The 15,902-nt window shown below is 41.8% G+C and overlaps 1 protein-coding gene across 2 annotated transcripts in view; it reads right to left on the reverse strand.

Annotated features, from left to right (window-relative positions):
- Nucleotides 1–893: 893 nt before the first annotated feature.
- The window catches only part of LOC125292004 (guanylate-binding protein 1-like), a 99,115-nt gene continuing 84,106 nt past the window's right edge, over nt 894–15,902 (reverse strand). The window contains exons 8-12 of one of the 2 annotated variants that reach the window (XM_048239063.1): nt 12,502–12,782; nt 11,266–11,478; nt 8,152–8,254; nt 4,573–4,752; nt 894–1,344 (exon numbers count right to left, since the gene is read on the reverse strand). In XM_048239063.1, the coding sequence (XP_048095020.1) occupies nt 1,091–1,344; nt 4,573–4,752; nt 8,152–8,254; nt 11,266–11,478; nt 12,502–12,782 (1,031 nt within the window). In that variant the 3' untranslated portion in view covers nt 894–1,090. The remainder of the gene's footprint in view (nt 1,345–4,572; nt 4,753–8,151; nt 8,255–11,265; nt 11,479–12,501; nt 12,783–15,902) is intronic. The other variant, XM_048239062.1, reaches the window with a different exon arrangement.

Genomic DNA, 15,902 nt, shown 5'->3' on the forward strand with positions numbered 1-15,902 from the left:
ATACCTGTTCACAGGTGCCAGTAGTTGGTCGACTCCAGGCAACACAGATGTGAAGCAATTCTCAGAAATAATGGTTAGATTTTAGATAGATATTAGATAGATATTAGATAGATAATAGATATTAACTAGATATTAGTGCAATGACTCAATGATTCATTTTTCAGTTTATACAGTAAATGTTTGAGTTTGTAAAGAGAAATGCATTGCTATTTTTTTGAACAGCCTAACATTCCTTTTTCTTTACTTTCTGTGAAGGTAAAACACAAACCTGATCAATTTTGGTCATGTTTTGATTTGAAATTGAATGTGCAGTGTTCCCAATGTATTGACATTATGGAATTAAGAGCTATTTTAAGGATTTTGAGCTTTACAGCTATTCTGAGGATTTTTTTAAACACACTGCTATTATTCGGCACACAGCTGTAATTATACTCTTAAACAACAGCTTGAACCTGTTAGCTTCTGAAAATAGACTCTAAGTCTAGAACGTTCCTTTAATATACATACTGTAAATACAAGTCTGTTTCCTTTAATATACATACTCTCAACACAAGTCTGTTTCCTTTAAAGTGTAAGTTCAGTGTAAATTGACCCATAGCCCTGTTGTATAAGCTCACCACATGCAGCTCATCGGAAATGGGCTCATGGGGGCATCAAAACTGAAACTGAAAGTAACTCCCCACTGCCCCCATGGATCTGCTTTAAGCTGCCTGTCCATAACTTGGCCCATGTTGTCCCAAATTGTCTCATTCTTTTTCCTATGGGGTGCATGTGATGAGCTACAACAACAGGACTATGGGTCAATTTACACTGAACTTACACTTTAATATAATATAATTTAATATAATATAATATAATATAATATAATATAATATAATAATAATATAGTTACTGTAAACACAAGTCTGTGAAGTACAAATAGACACTGCACACAGTCCAGGTGAGGGATGACAGGCTTCCCTGCAACTGTTAAGGGGAGAAATAGGGGACGAGCTCATTGGATAAATGGAGAGATGGGACGAGCTCATTGGAGAAATGGAGAGATGGGACGAACTCATTGGATAACGGTGATATGATGTGATGGTGGTGGTTACTGGATGCAGCAGCCTCCTCCTCCTCCTCTTGGTCTCTGGTTCTGGATGGCCTGATTCTGCTGCCTCATCATGGCCATGGCCTCGTTGTGGCGCCGGTCCTGTTGCTCCAGCAGGCGGGTGAACTCCTGGCTCTTGGCCTGCTGCGCCTCCTCGGCTCTCCGCTGGACCGCTCGCATGTCACGGCCCATCTGATCCGCCTTCTCCTGGAAGCCCCTCTGCAGCAGGGCGGCCTGCTCACAGAGCTGGCTCTCTGGCGAGGCAAGGCAAGTTTATTAGCAAGGCAAGGCAAGGCACGTTTATTAGCAAGGCAAGGCAAGTTTATTAGCAAGGCAAGGCAAGGCAAGTTTACAGAGAGTCCCTCCTCTCTGTGGGGTGTGTGTGTGTGTGTGAAGCTGGCTCTCTGTCAAGGCAAGGCACGTTTATTAGCAAGGCAAGTTTATTGTCAAGGCAAGGCACGTTTTTAGCAAGGCAAGTTTATTGCCAAGGCAAGGCACGTTTATTAGCAAGGCAAGGCATGTTTTTTTATTAGGGCTGTAATGGCGACACTCCACGAGCCTGTACAGTGGTGTGAGAGGGCAGAATCGTGACACCCCTTCTATTGTTTCCCACAATGCTTTGCAGCTTAGATGGCCACCTAAGCAACACGCGTCTCCCTGTTTTATTTTGACACCATTCTTAGTCATCTTGCGAACCTGGCACACCAAGTCAAATCAAAAGTAACAAGCCTAGGTGTCATCTTATATACAGAGTCAAGTTACACCCGGGCAAAAGTAACAAGCCTAGGTGTCATCTTATATACAGAGTCAAGTTACACCAGGGCAAAAGTAACAAGCCTAGGTGTCATCTTATATACAGAGTCAAGTTACACCAGGGCAAAAGTAACAAGCCTAGGTGTCATCTTATATACAGAGTCAAGTTACACCAGGGCAAAAGTAACAAGCCTAGGTGTCATCTTATATACAGAGTCAAGTTACACCAGGGCAAAAGTAACAAGCCTATGGGCCCTATCATGACGATGAGCGCATCGTCACTCGTCAAAAACTTATTCAAATTTAGTAGGATGTGTCCAGTCCACATTGGGAGGGTTTTCGTTATCAAACGTCGAGCGCATGGCGCAACAAGGTGTTCCTAGGTTTTTTAATCAGTCATGGGTGTGTTTGGGGCGTAACATCATTTAAACCAATGAGAATGACATCTGTCCTTCCCTTTAACTGCGCAAAGCGCGATGTCAAATAAATGCATCGGTATTTTGGCATTCAACGGCGCATTTGAAGGAGGCTGCTTGCGAGACCGTATGGAATAGTCATTCCACTAAACCATGCTTTACTAAAACCTAGCATAGCCTTCACGCATTTTCACTCCTCTATTATTTGAACTCATTGGCAAAGTGAAACTAACTTCACCAAGGTGTCAGTCAACGACAAGACAGTTATATGCAGTTACTTTCACTATTGATTGACAATGGGTTACCATCGAAAACATAGGCTGGAAAAAGCAACACTTACCCTAATATTGCTCAAATGATTATCCTGCAAAGAAGTTGCTTATATCTCGTGACAGTGCGTCTTCAGCTGTGCTCCATACGTGTCTCTCGCCTCTCCCCTAATCACTTTTAACCGTCATTACTAATTTGCAAATGATGGTGAATAACTACTCATCATGAGATGTACAGTATTTCGTAATATCTTTATTCTAATTATGTTTCCCATTGTAATCGTGCAATGTGTGATGTTTTGCTTGGACGTGGCTGGTGTGCGTTCATGGATGATAGGTGCACCCGCCAATATGACTGGCGACAATGCGCTCTTAAAAAAAACATATAAACAACTCGCCATAGACTTCTGACCAGGTGTACAATAGCGATTTTTAGACAATGCGCTAAGCCACTCCCTAAGTTGTTAATTGCTACACCCCTGGGCGCATTGTTTAAAAATTAAACGTGCAAAATAAGGAATTAAACTTCGCGCCGGGTGGAAAACGAGTTTTACGCTATGCGCCAGTGTGCAAAATACAGCCCTATGTGTCATCTCAGATACAGAGTCAAGTTACACCAGGGCAAAAGTAACAAGCCTATGTGTCATCTCAGATACAGAGTCAAGTTACACCAGGGCAAAAGTAACAAGCCTATGTGTCATCTTAGAGGCGCAGTTAAGCTTCAAGCCCCATATCAGTTAAGTTACCCAGACAGCTTATTTCCATCTGAAAAACATTGCCAAAGTGCGGCCTTCTTTAACACAACAAGATGCAGAGGAATTAATCCATGCCTTTATCACTAGCAGGTTAGACTACTGCAATGCACTTTTTACTTGTCTCCCAAAAAAACATATAAAGAAATTGGAACTCATACAGAACTCTGCTGCTAGACTTTTAACTAAGACCAAGAAGAGAGAGCACATCACCCCTGTGTTGGCTGAACTGCACTGGCACCCTGTTTCCTACAGAATTGATTTTAAGGTTATGTTAATGACTTACAAAGCTCTAAATAGCATAGGACCTTCATATCTCTGAGCTTTTAATATCCTATCAACCACAAAGGAACTTTAGATCTTCCAATGCTAATCTTTTAATCATTAACGATAAATTGAACGAAAATGCTGACGTGGTACATGAACATGTAGCTACAAATGTGGAGAATGCAATGCAATCAAGCATCTTGGGCACATGAACATGTAAATGTGGAGAATGCAATGCATTTGGACGATGTGAAGGCACACGGCGGCAGCAGAGCAAATGCTCTGGAGGCTACCCCCTGAGAGCGAGCGAAAAAAGAGCCGCGTTTTAACAGAACGCGCAAACAAAGGAAGCTACCCTTATTTTAGAGACTGTTCACATGCCTTTCCTAACCAGTATGGACATTTAATCTGGAAAGGCAAGTTATTCAACTAGCACACAGAATAGGCTGACCACACCATGTAGAAAGAGCTTAAAGCCCGACCATTAACTAAACCCATGTAGAAAGAGCTTATAGCCCGACCATTAACTAAACCCATGTAGAAAGAGCTTATAGCCCGACCATTAACTAAACCCATGTAGAAAGAGCTTAAAGCGCCCGGCGTATGATTTCAATAATGTGTGTGTGTGTGCACGTGTGTCAGTCAATCGTAACAGTCTGTGATGTGAGCACACATTAGCATCGCGATGCGAGCACACATTAGCATTAAAATCTGTTCATACACTTTTTTCAAATGGAGTGTTCTGACTGCATCAACGCGAACAGCGTTCTTAAAATAACCTATGGCTGTGAGTTTTGTTTACAAATGTTTTCATGCATGTCCGGATAACGGGTGAGGAACGTGTGTTTTGTGTGTGTGTATAATGTGTGTGTGTGTGTGTGTGTGTATATTGTGTGTATACTGTATGTGTGTATAATATGTATGTGTGTGTGTATATTGTGTGTATACTGTATGTGTGTATAATGTGTGTGTGTGTGTGTGTATATTGTGTGTATACTGTATGTGTGTATAATGTGTGTGTGTACCTGTAGCACGCTGTGCCTCTTTGCGCTGGGCCTCCATCTCCTCCTCCATCTGCTGCAGCACCAGGCGCATGCGCTCCTCATTACTCCTCTGCTCCGCACGCATGCGCTCCTCCAGCTGACGCTGACGCTCCTCGTTAGCCTTCACCTCCTGCTCCAGCATCACGGCTCTCTCACGCTGCTCTACACATACACACACACATTATAAACACACACACATTATACTGACACATTATACACACACACGTTATACACACACACACACACACACACATTATACACACACACATATTATACACACACACTCGTTAGCCTTCACCTCCTGCTCCAGCATCACGGCTCTCTCACGCTCCTCTACACACACATTACCCGACAAACACAGGACGTCCCCCGGACTTTAAGCGGACATTCACGACGTCCCCGATTGGTCCCCAACATCATGTTCTCTAGCGGAGGTGTCATTGACGTTATTGACGTCCGGAACAAGTTATCCTTTAGTTATTGCACAACGTCCGGTGCAGGACTTTCTGGGGACGTCACCGTCAGGTCCCTCGGATGACATTTGCATTTGGTCATTTCAAAAACATCCCAAGGACGTCCTTATGTGGGCCCGACAATAACGTTATACCGGGGACATCAAGGGGATGTTTGTTTATTAAGTACACACATGGCAGCGGAGTTGAGAGAGCTCTGGCTACAGCCAGCAGGACGAAGACATCCACATCCATGCGCGACTTCACGTTACACGTCAATACGTAGCAACATTGAGGTCAGCTTAGGTTCAGCTACACAGCATTCGGAAGAAGTACACCATTGGTGGCCACCGATGAAAGTAAGTAACATGTTTGGCTGTGTATGTAGCTGATAAAGTTTTCAATAAAGGTTTTAACTGAATGAAAGTGACTGAAAAGTTGTCAAATGTTAACGTATAACGTAACGTTCTGTAATTTTCCTCTGGGGATGAATAAAGTATCTATTTATCTAATGTAGCAATTAGCTCACCTTTAGCAGGTTAGCAGCTAGCTTCTAACCTTTAGCAGGTTATCTAATGAGCTAATAAGCTAACCTCTAGCAGGTAAGCAGCTCATTAGCCTTCTCTACAGCAACATACAGTTTATGAAGTTGTGCGTCTATGAACAAAGTAGGTTCACTGCAGATATGTGAATTATGTAGCATTTACGTTTTGAGTTTAACGTTAATGTATACAAAGTAGGGAATGGATTTTATCAAATTCATGTTAGCTGATGTGATGCTTGGTGTAGCTTACAATGCACATTTCTTCAGATAACTGTCATTATGTGATGCATGTAACATGCTCTAAATAGGCAGTGGTTTATCTAAACTAGTCATGTACTTATTATCTGTTTTATTTTCAGAACCACACACACGGCCGAATTGGGGCTGAACCGAGGACTTTTGGAGCTGAATACATTGCAATAAAAGTAGAGAAGTGTTAAAAACAGACCACGTAGCATTTGTTTAGGGTCGCCTAGCAACAGAAGTGACTTTGTTTAAAGGACAAGTTCGGTATTTTACACTTAAATCCCTGTTTTCAGATTGTTTGTGAAATAGAACGGTTAACATTGAAATTTGGACATATGCTGCTGGTCTGAGAGTTTTCGGTTTCTGTGGTAGCGCCCCCCCACCTCCACAATGGCTGCATAGGTGCACTGGAACAATCCTTCCTAAAAGGCATTAAAATTTTGTTTACAAAGACGTGAAACTCACCGAGTGGTCAGGGGTGTTCACTGATATGCCCACAGAAAAATTGCTGCAAAAGATGCTTTCCAACAAGTTTTTAGTTTTTGTGCAACTCCATTGACTTGTATTGGATGTGCTGTGAGGTACGGCATTACTCCACCGCAGGAAACGGATAAAGGCCTGCCTCGATTAAGCCTGCTCTAAATAAAGCCCTGTGCTTTGTGCAGCCTAAGTAAATAATATAACCCGGCCATAATTTGTGGATTTCCGGCACTTAAAGATTGTAAAAACTTCCAGTTCATGACACGTTTTTTATTATTATTTTGTATGTGTTCTGAAGAGGGAGACTGGCGTTGGTCACGGTTTGAAATGAAAGAGAGAAAACAGTAGCCTAGCCTAGAGTAACACGGCGGACATCGCTCATATAGGCCTACATATGCATACATATATATATATATATATATATATATATATATATATATATATATATATATATAATATATATAATATTTATATATAAACATATATATTTTTGGCGACGCAGGCTAGTTAAGGTGGCAGGCGTGTGTTGCTAAGACGGCGCCTTAACTGCAAAATGCTGCGGGAAACCCTGCAGCTTCTTCATGACTTGATCAAATGTCATTGTAATTTATTTGTCACATGCTCGCGTTTAAAAGTTTCAAGCATTGCTGTCCCCGATGTCACAGCAGCTCCTTGTGGAAACAGCAAAGAAGAGTGCGCATATCCGATGAGATTTCTGACAAGGAGCAGAAGCTTACTGTTTATGAATAAAAAATTATATGGAATAGAAACATCTGGAATTTATATCTTTCAGCTTAACGTTAGCTACAAAGAGCATTCATAGCCTAGAGAAAACGATAAAAAAATTTTTTTATCTGAAATGTTCCAGGAAGATAGGCTTACATAGGCTATTTTTAGGCTGTCCCTGTTTGACAGGTTCAAGAAAACGCCTTAGAGTGGATATTCAATGCATTCTAGTTATATTTCATGTACTTTATTTCATGTTGAGTTTTGCTTCCCAGCATGCATTGCAATTCATTTTCCCCATTTTAGGCTATTATTAGTTTGTTTTGAATTTTTAAACAATATGGTTGAAACAATTTAGCTTAGGCTAGCCTAGGCATACTCTGATGATGTTTTGAACAATATGCTACGGGATATGCCTATTAAAAAATCGTATTCGTTTATTATGAAAAAGACACCATAGATGTGAAAGTATCATATCTATCCCGGTATAAACGTCCATGTCTACTTAATAACCCTATATTGCTTAAGGAAGACGTGATATCATGCATGACTGGTCGAAGCGAGAACATGAGTCAAACGGTAAGTGTAACTGATTGTGTAATTGTCGGGCAAATCATAAATACAATCTCATGTTACGACAATCTCTCTCCTAGCAGCCTACTGTATGTCCTAGCAGCCTACTGTACGTCCATTCATATCTCTCTCCTAGCAGCCTACTGTACGTCCATTCATATCGACGCTTTCATGAAGCCTACAGGATGTAATAACGGGTGGTCACGTTTCATGTTTTTTTTTTTTTTTTTTTACCATCGCCAAAATATAAACGTCACGGGACGACACAATGTCAAGGAGGGGATGTCACGGGAACACAATGTCGAGGAGGGGACGTCACAGGAACACAATGTCAAGGAGGGGGCGTTCGGCCCTGTAGGGGACCACGCCAGGACTTCATTTTGTTTGCTGGGTACACACACAAAAACAAAACTTGCAGTGGTCTCTTCATTTTTTCCAGAGCTGTACACATACACTCACACACGTACACATTACCCCACCCCACACACACACACACACACACATACTCACCCCCACACACTCACTTACAAACACTCTCACCGCAGATCTGTCTTTCCATATCGCTGAGACTCTGGTCAGCTTGCAGGATGGCTGAGGACTCCTCCTTCCTCTGCTTCAGAAACTCCTCCAACACATATTCAGCCTGACACACACACACACACACACACACACACACACACACACCAGACACACACCCCTCACACATACACACACACACACACACACGTAGACGTAAATTAAGTTCTCTGTCCAATCCAATAATCAGTGGGATCTACACATACATGTCCTGATGATGAAGGTGATGATGATGATGATGATGATGATGGGCATTAGCAGGTTGAGTGGAGACTGATGTACCCTTCAGTGTTGGAACACTGATCATGATTCCACTTCAACAGTCTCTCTGTAAGGCTGCTGAGTCAGGTTTAAAACTGGACTTTTGGACTATAATCCAGGTTAATCCTGATCATTGATAAATCCAAAAAGAAACAGACTTCTAGTGCTTTGTGTCGCTCTGGTTTTAGAGTGTTTGTCATCTGGTTTTAGAGCGTTCTTGTCTGCTTGGTTCTAGATTGTTAGTGTCTGCCTGGTTCTAGATCGTTAGTGTCTGCCTAGTTCTGGATTGTTAGTGTCTGCCTGGTTCTAGATCTGTAAGGCTGCTGAGTCAGTGTAGTGGACCAGGTTTAAAACTGGAATTCTGGACCATTGTTCTGTAATCCAGGTTAATCCCGATTTATCCAGGTTAATCCTGGTTAATACAGGTTAATCCCGGTTAATCCAGGGTAATCCAGGTTAATCCCATGCAAAAACACAGCTTTGTCAAATGATCCTACTTGCCAAGTCATTGAGTGTGCATTTCCACAGCTCCATCAGCAGGCATGGAGCCTTTCATATCGTTGAAAGGACAGATCTCTGATTAGGCCTTTCATATCGTTGAAAGGACAGAACTCTGATTAGGTCTTTCATATCGTTGAAAGAACAGAACTCTGATTAGGTCTTTCATATCGTCGAAAGGACAGATCTCTGATTAGGTCTGGTGTTAGATCGCTTCTCTAAGACTATCAGTCTGGCAATTTGTCACATTGTTTATGTATGGCTGTTTGCAGACTCATTTCGTCCAAAAGTGATTGGAGTTACGTACATGAATTTGGCTAGTTTTAGTAACTCAAGAGTAACTGCTAGACCAACTATAACGTAACCTATGTTGTTGTAATGTGTTTCAGGCCTGACCATGCCTGATCGTCGCAGACCTAGGGACAAAACTTCACCCCAGACAAAATCATAATTCTTATTTTGAAATACAGGGAAAGCTAAACAATGAGTTAAAATGCAGTACTTTTACAACTAACAAGAAAAAACAGCAGACGTTAAGTTCAGTTGTTCGGTCTGATTGGTTAATTAGTGTTTGTATATGTGGAGTTGTTGAGTCTGATTGGTTGTTTGCATATGTGGAGTTGTTCAGTCTGATTGGTTAATGAGTGTTTGTATATGTGGAGTTGTTGAGTCTGATTGGTTGTTTGCATATGTGGAGTTGTTCAGTCTGATTGGTTGAGGAGTATTTGTATATGTTGATCACACTGTTGATCACAATATTTTATTACACAGACTAGAACACTGGGTTGGATTTACAGGCATAGTTATCAGCTGGCTCAAATCTTATCTACAAGAAAGGAGCTTCTTTGTTGCCATCTGCAACTGTACTTCAACACCAATGTCCTTGGCCTGTGGTGTTCCCCAGGGGTCGATCTTGGGGTAATAATCAACAGTGATCTAAATTTTAACAGCCACATGAAAGCGATAACTAAATCAGCTTTCTGCCACCTCAAAAATATTGCCAACCTGAGAGGGCTGATGTCAAAACATGATTTAGAAAAAACTCATTCATGCATTTATCTAGCCTGACGAGCCAGACCCACATTAAAATGTAGGGCCTGGGCACTCACCGTTCGCAGTGCTCAGTCCGAGGGGCGGGATAATCAGTTGTCTTTCAAATTCCCTCTGCACGCAATAGGACAGCGGCAGCGCTATGAGTCCCATGCGTTTCCCACCAGCGGAGCTAGTTGGCTAGTTCAAACGTTTGCCAACTTAATTAAAGCTTAACTCATGTCACACTGTTCGCCAGCAGCAACATCCATCTTATTTGTTTTCAAGTAGCAGGGAATTCAAGCCAAACCGTTGCAACTCTGCCATCAATCATTATGTTAAGCCCACCTAACGACTCTATACACGATTTCATTGGCCTGATTGAGTTTCGATTTCTGGAGCTCACAAGCCAACGGAGAGTTGCTAGACTAGCCCTGGCAGCAAATGTAATTTGCGTCTAAATTTCTAGGCTAGCATTTATCTCCAGCAGGGTTGATTACTACAGTGTGACTTTCCACAGGCCTTCCTAAGAAGACCATCAAACAGCTTCAGGTGATTCAAAATGCAGCAGCTAGGGTTCTCAAAAAAACTAAAAAGAAACTGACCACATTACTCCAATTCTTAAGTCCCTGCACTGGCTTCCAGTAAGTCACAGAATTGACTTTAAAGCACTAATACTTGCTTATAAATCAGTAAATGGAACAGGACCTAAATACCTATCAGACATGCTTACAGCAGTACACACCTTCTCGTCCTCTCAGATCTCAGGAGAAAAACCTGCTGTTAGAACTAAACATGGTGCAGCAGCTTTTCGCTGCATTAAAGTATTAAATCTAGACTTAAGACCAAACTGTTCTCAGATGCTTTCTGCTAACTGCACTGAGGTAAAAATTCTGAATCTGCACAGAAAATGATCCTTGTGTCTTTTATTTTGTCTTTTTAATTATTCTTTATTTTAAATTATTTTACCTTGTGTGTTTTATGTTTCCTTTTTTATTATGATCTTTACCCTTTAAACTATTCTTTGAGTATTGCCCTTCTATGCTTTTATTTGTTATTACTGTTTGCTTTTGTTTCTGTAAAGCACATTGAATGACCTCTGTGTATGAAATGCGCTATATAAATAAATTTGACTTGATTTGACTTGACTTGACTATGTTGTTCAGTCTGATTGGTTGAAGGGTGTTTGTATGTGGAGTTGTTCAGTCTGATTAGTTGAAGAATGTTTGTAAATGTGGAGTTGTTCAGTCTGATTTGTTCAGTTGGGGAGTGTTTGTATGCGAGTCTAACCTTGACTCCCAGGTGGGTCTGGCTTTTGTATTTCACCACGATGTCTTCCATGTCCTGGCAGTAGAGCTGGTATCCTCCAGCTGCCGTGTAGAATCCCTGCTGGAGTCTTTCCCTCAGTGGAGCAGAGAGACCTGTGAGGACCTCCTGGCTGATCAGGGCCGAGGCCTCCTCATTCTGCTGCAGGAATCCACTGAACAGCTCGTTAACAGCCTCCTGAAATGACACAGAAACACAGAATCTACTGAACAGCTCGTTAACAGCCTCCTGAAATGACACAGAAACACAGAATCTACTGAACAGCTTGTTAACAGCCTCCTGAAATGACACAGAAACACAGAATCTACTGAACAGCTTGTTGACAGCCTCCTAAAATTACACAGAAAAACATCTTACTCTTCAGCAAACTTCACATGAGACTGTCAGATGATTCTTCAATAACTCCACACTACTGAACCGGATGATTCTTCAATAACTCCACACTACTGAACCGGATGATTCTTCAAAAACTCCACACTAATTAAGCGAATGATTCTTCAATAACTCGACATTAATGAAGCGGATGATTCTTCAATAATTCCAGACTAATGAAGCGGATGACTCACTACTGAACCGGATGATTCTTCAATAACTCCACACTACTGAACCGGATGATTCTTCAATAACTCCACACTACTGAACCGGATGATTCTTCAATAACTCCACACTACTGAACCGGATGATTCTTCAATAACTCCACACTAATTAAGCGAATGATTCTTCAATAACTCCACATTAATGAAGCGGATGATTCTTCAATAATTCCAGACTAATGAAGCGGATGACTCACTACTGAAGCGGATGATTCTTCAATAACTCAACACTAATGAAGCGGACGGTAACTCTACATCAAAGACATGATCTTCTTCTACTGATCTTCTGTCAGTAGTCATACCAGCATGTTGCCATTTGAATGATTGATTATTCGTTTTCCAGGTCTAGTTTACCTCCAGAACGATTGATTATTAGTTTTCCAGGTCTAGTTTAACTCTAGAACGATTGATTATTAGTTTTCCAGGTCTAGTTTACCTCTAGAACGATTGATTATTCGTTTTCCAGGTCTAGTTTACCTCCAGAATGATTGATTATTAGTTTTCCAGGTCTAGTTTACCTCCAGAATGATTGATTATTAGTTTTCCAGGTCTAGTTTACCTCCAGAACGATTGACGATTGATTATTAGTTTTCCAGGTCTAGTTTACCTCCAGAGACTTAATGTGCTTCCCGTCGTCATCCTTGAAGGAGCGCTTGATGAAGACCTCCGTTGCCAGGCTGTTGAGGCGCTGGTGTTCGGCGGTGATGTCACGCAGGTCCACGGGGAAGTAGGCGGTCAGCTGCGCCATGCCGCTCTCGTAAACCTCCAGACCCTCCTTCACAGCAGCCTCATTCTCAATCTGCGCCATGGCAACCACTGCATTCTCCAAGCAGGGCACTCCCCCGCTGGACATGGTCTCCACGTACATCTTCATCAGGTGCCCCAGGACTTCAGAGAGGGGCAACAAACACAAGCACTTGGTCTCTGGGTATCAATTGCTAAGCAACACTGCAGCAGACAGTCTGGAACAGTATAGCAGTAACTAAGCAACACTGGAACAGATACTCTGGAACAGGCCAACAGTAGCTAAGCAACACTGGAACAGACACCCTGGAACAGTATAGCAGTAACTAAGCAACATTTAGTGTTATTGACTATTAAAGATGAACTGAACTGAAAGAATCAACATTGATAATGTGTTGATTATGACAATTAAAAATAAATGACACTAAAAAAAATAATTAAAAAAATCAATGTGTAGCCTTTTTTAAGCAACACCAAAATTGCGTTTATTAGTATTAGAACGCTGCCAGTTTCAATGACGTCACTGGCATGGTAGGACCTGAGAAGTTCTATAGGCAACAGCTGCAGCATATTATGTATACACGAAAATTTGTAATTTTAATGGCAGGGTTACAAATTTTGAGCCTGTGAGGGACAGGCCTGTAGTGTCTTGACTACCACTAGATGGGTTTCAGGCTCCAGCTCAACCTTCAGTAGGATCATTTGGGTGAAAATGACTGTGTATGCTGCCGAGCATGGACGCTGGAATCTCTCTGTTGCAAAGCAGTGGCGAAACGTAGGGAAAATGTTCAAGGAAGCCAAAGTGACGGGAAAAATATGTTTATTTATGTATGTGTTTATTTCGGGGGGTATACATTTTGTGAAATGTACAACATAGATACATTTTGTGCGGCACAACATAGGCTACTGTAGACCTAGCCTACAGGTCATGTAGAAAACTGGACGAGGGGTGCTTGAGACAGCAACACGCACGCTGTCTCTCTGTCTCCCTCCATCCCTCACACACACACATTGCCTACTGTACATCCTCCACACAACTGCATACTCACTCACCACCACTACATTAGGCCTATGCGAAGATTACGGTGCATATACAAATAAGCTATATAACACGCATTGTCACGTCAATGTAGGCTAACGCAGTATGGACTACTGGCACTCGTAACAGCAACTCACACGGGCTCTCTCTCTCCCTCCCTTGAAACTGTTAAAAACGTCCTTACCCCAAGTTGACCCCAGATACACAGAGGATACACAAGTTTGCCGTTTATTTTAGGCTAACGTTAGTGGAGAGTTTGCAGATTTTTACCTTGTGGATGTTGATATTGCACGAGTCTCTTGGATAGCAGCACTGCGAGTTAAACTCCCTCGCATCAACAATCTGCCCTGAGACGGTGAACAACTGGCTTCAGGGTGAGTAGAAAGGGACATTGGATTCTGTTTACAGACCCGCTGTGGTTTAGTTACCAGCTAGTAAAAGCATTATTATCGATCTGTGATATCGTCGGAGTCATGGTTTATACTCTCTATGGTCGGAGTACTAGCTTGTGGAGTTTGACATAAGAGTGTTTCCAAGGTGTTAGCTGCTAGCCCTTTCCTAGGTCGGATCGTATGGTAGCCTATCTAACACTGGACCTCATCTGAGGCTACTTCGAGATATTATTCCAAAGGGGACAGATAGGCTACTGCACTTAAAACTTTAAATGATTGAACGAACCTTCCCAGACTTTGTAATTGCGACCAGTGACTGCATTGGGTGAACGAAGCCGAAGTTGAAACTTAGGCTCCATGGCACATAGACTGTGGGCTCGCCCTTCTATGAATTGAAAAAGACTACAAGCTGCCCCACCGAGTTTGCAATAAAGTAAGCAAGAAAAGGGTTTTTTAAGTCAGGATATGACAAGTCAATGGCATTTATTCGTCCAAAGTTACAGACCAGTTTCCATAGTGCACATCTTATCAATAGTTTGAATGTCGTGTGTGTTTCTGCTCATTGACAAAATAGCGTTCAGTATGATTCATGCCCAATTAATTTCCCCTGTTAAAGTGTTCGCCTTTGTTTCACTAGTTTGGTTTCATTTTGTATGAGATTTTGTGATGTAGGCTAGCCTATGATAAACGCCTTATGGCCAATATGTAACTCAGCTAGGCCTAATGTTAGTTTCTTCAGCCATGTCAGCTAGCCTCAGACTCATTATCTGCTATGGCTGCTAGTGCTAGTGCAGAGTAGCTTACCATGCCAGTGACGTAGCCGATTGTGGAAATCCAACATGGCGGCGCCCGTGTAACAACAACACCACTTTCAACGTACAATTTTATCCCTTTTAATAAATTCAGCCATTTTAATCCTTGTACCAATGAGAAGAAATAAAATACATCTGTTATATCACCTTTACTTCAAATTCCAGTTCAGTTCATCTTTAAGTTGTTTAATAACACTCACATGTATTTGGTCATTTGTGACAATGCCAGTTAGTTACAACTGCACTTCTGGACAACATCTACAAAACCTTTAAATAAACGTTTAAATAGTGTTAAGTCATCTACAAAACCTTTAAATAAACATTTAAATAGTGTTCAGTCAGTCCACAGCAGTCTACACCGTAGCTGTCAACATTGAGCTTTGAAAATAAGGGAGATTTCCCGGGTTTCTCACACAGAATACGGGAAAATGTCAACATTCGTTCCCCAACGTTGGAAGGGTTGCAGTATTAGTCCGTTTCATAATTGCAAGCTCGTGCATTGGTCAGCTAAACAATACAACAAAGTAGCCTACTTTATTTACGCCTAACAACAGCCTATTTTAATTTTGTCAACTTTATACAGCCCTAACAAGGCTAAAGTTTTGTAATCGATGCCCCTGTGCGCTGTCATTCTCTCTCCTGCGCAAACAAAATGTGTGCGTTCCAAGTAGCCTAGTGCGTAATTCTTCTTCATAAAGTTGAACAAATGCATTTGGTTATTTTAAAGGAAAAATATAAATAGCCTGTCATGCAGTCTATGGGCTACAGTGCAGAGTTGGGAAGTTATGGTAGGCCAACTTGGAGGGAATTCTTTCTCTATTCGTAGCTGAGTAAGCCGATACACACAGTGCGTGCGGCCGGCCGTACACTATGCAGGTGCCACTGAATCGTGCTCTCACGACAACCACGCCGTCATCTTAAATAGTCTCACTGTCGCCTTCAAGCAAGCAAAACGATGCTTTGAAAACATATGTTTCGCTGGAAGGGCAAGGGGGTAGCAATAGCAACAGGACAACAGTAG

Source organism: Alosa alosa, chromosome 3, assembly GCF_017589495.1.
Source record: "Alosa alosa isolate M-15738 ecotype Scorff River chromosome 3, AALO_Geno_1.1, whole genome shotgun sequence".
Lineage (NCBI taxonomy): Eukaryota > Metazoa > Chordata > Actinopteri > Clupeiformes > Clupeidae > Alosa > Alosa alosa.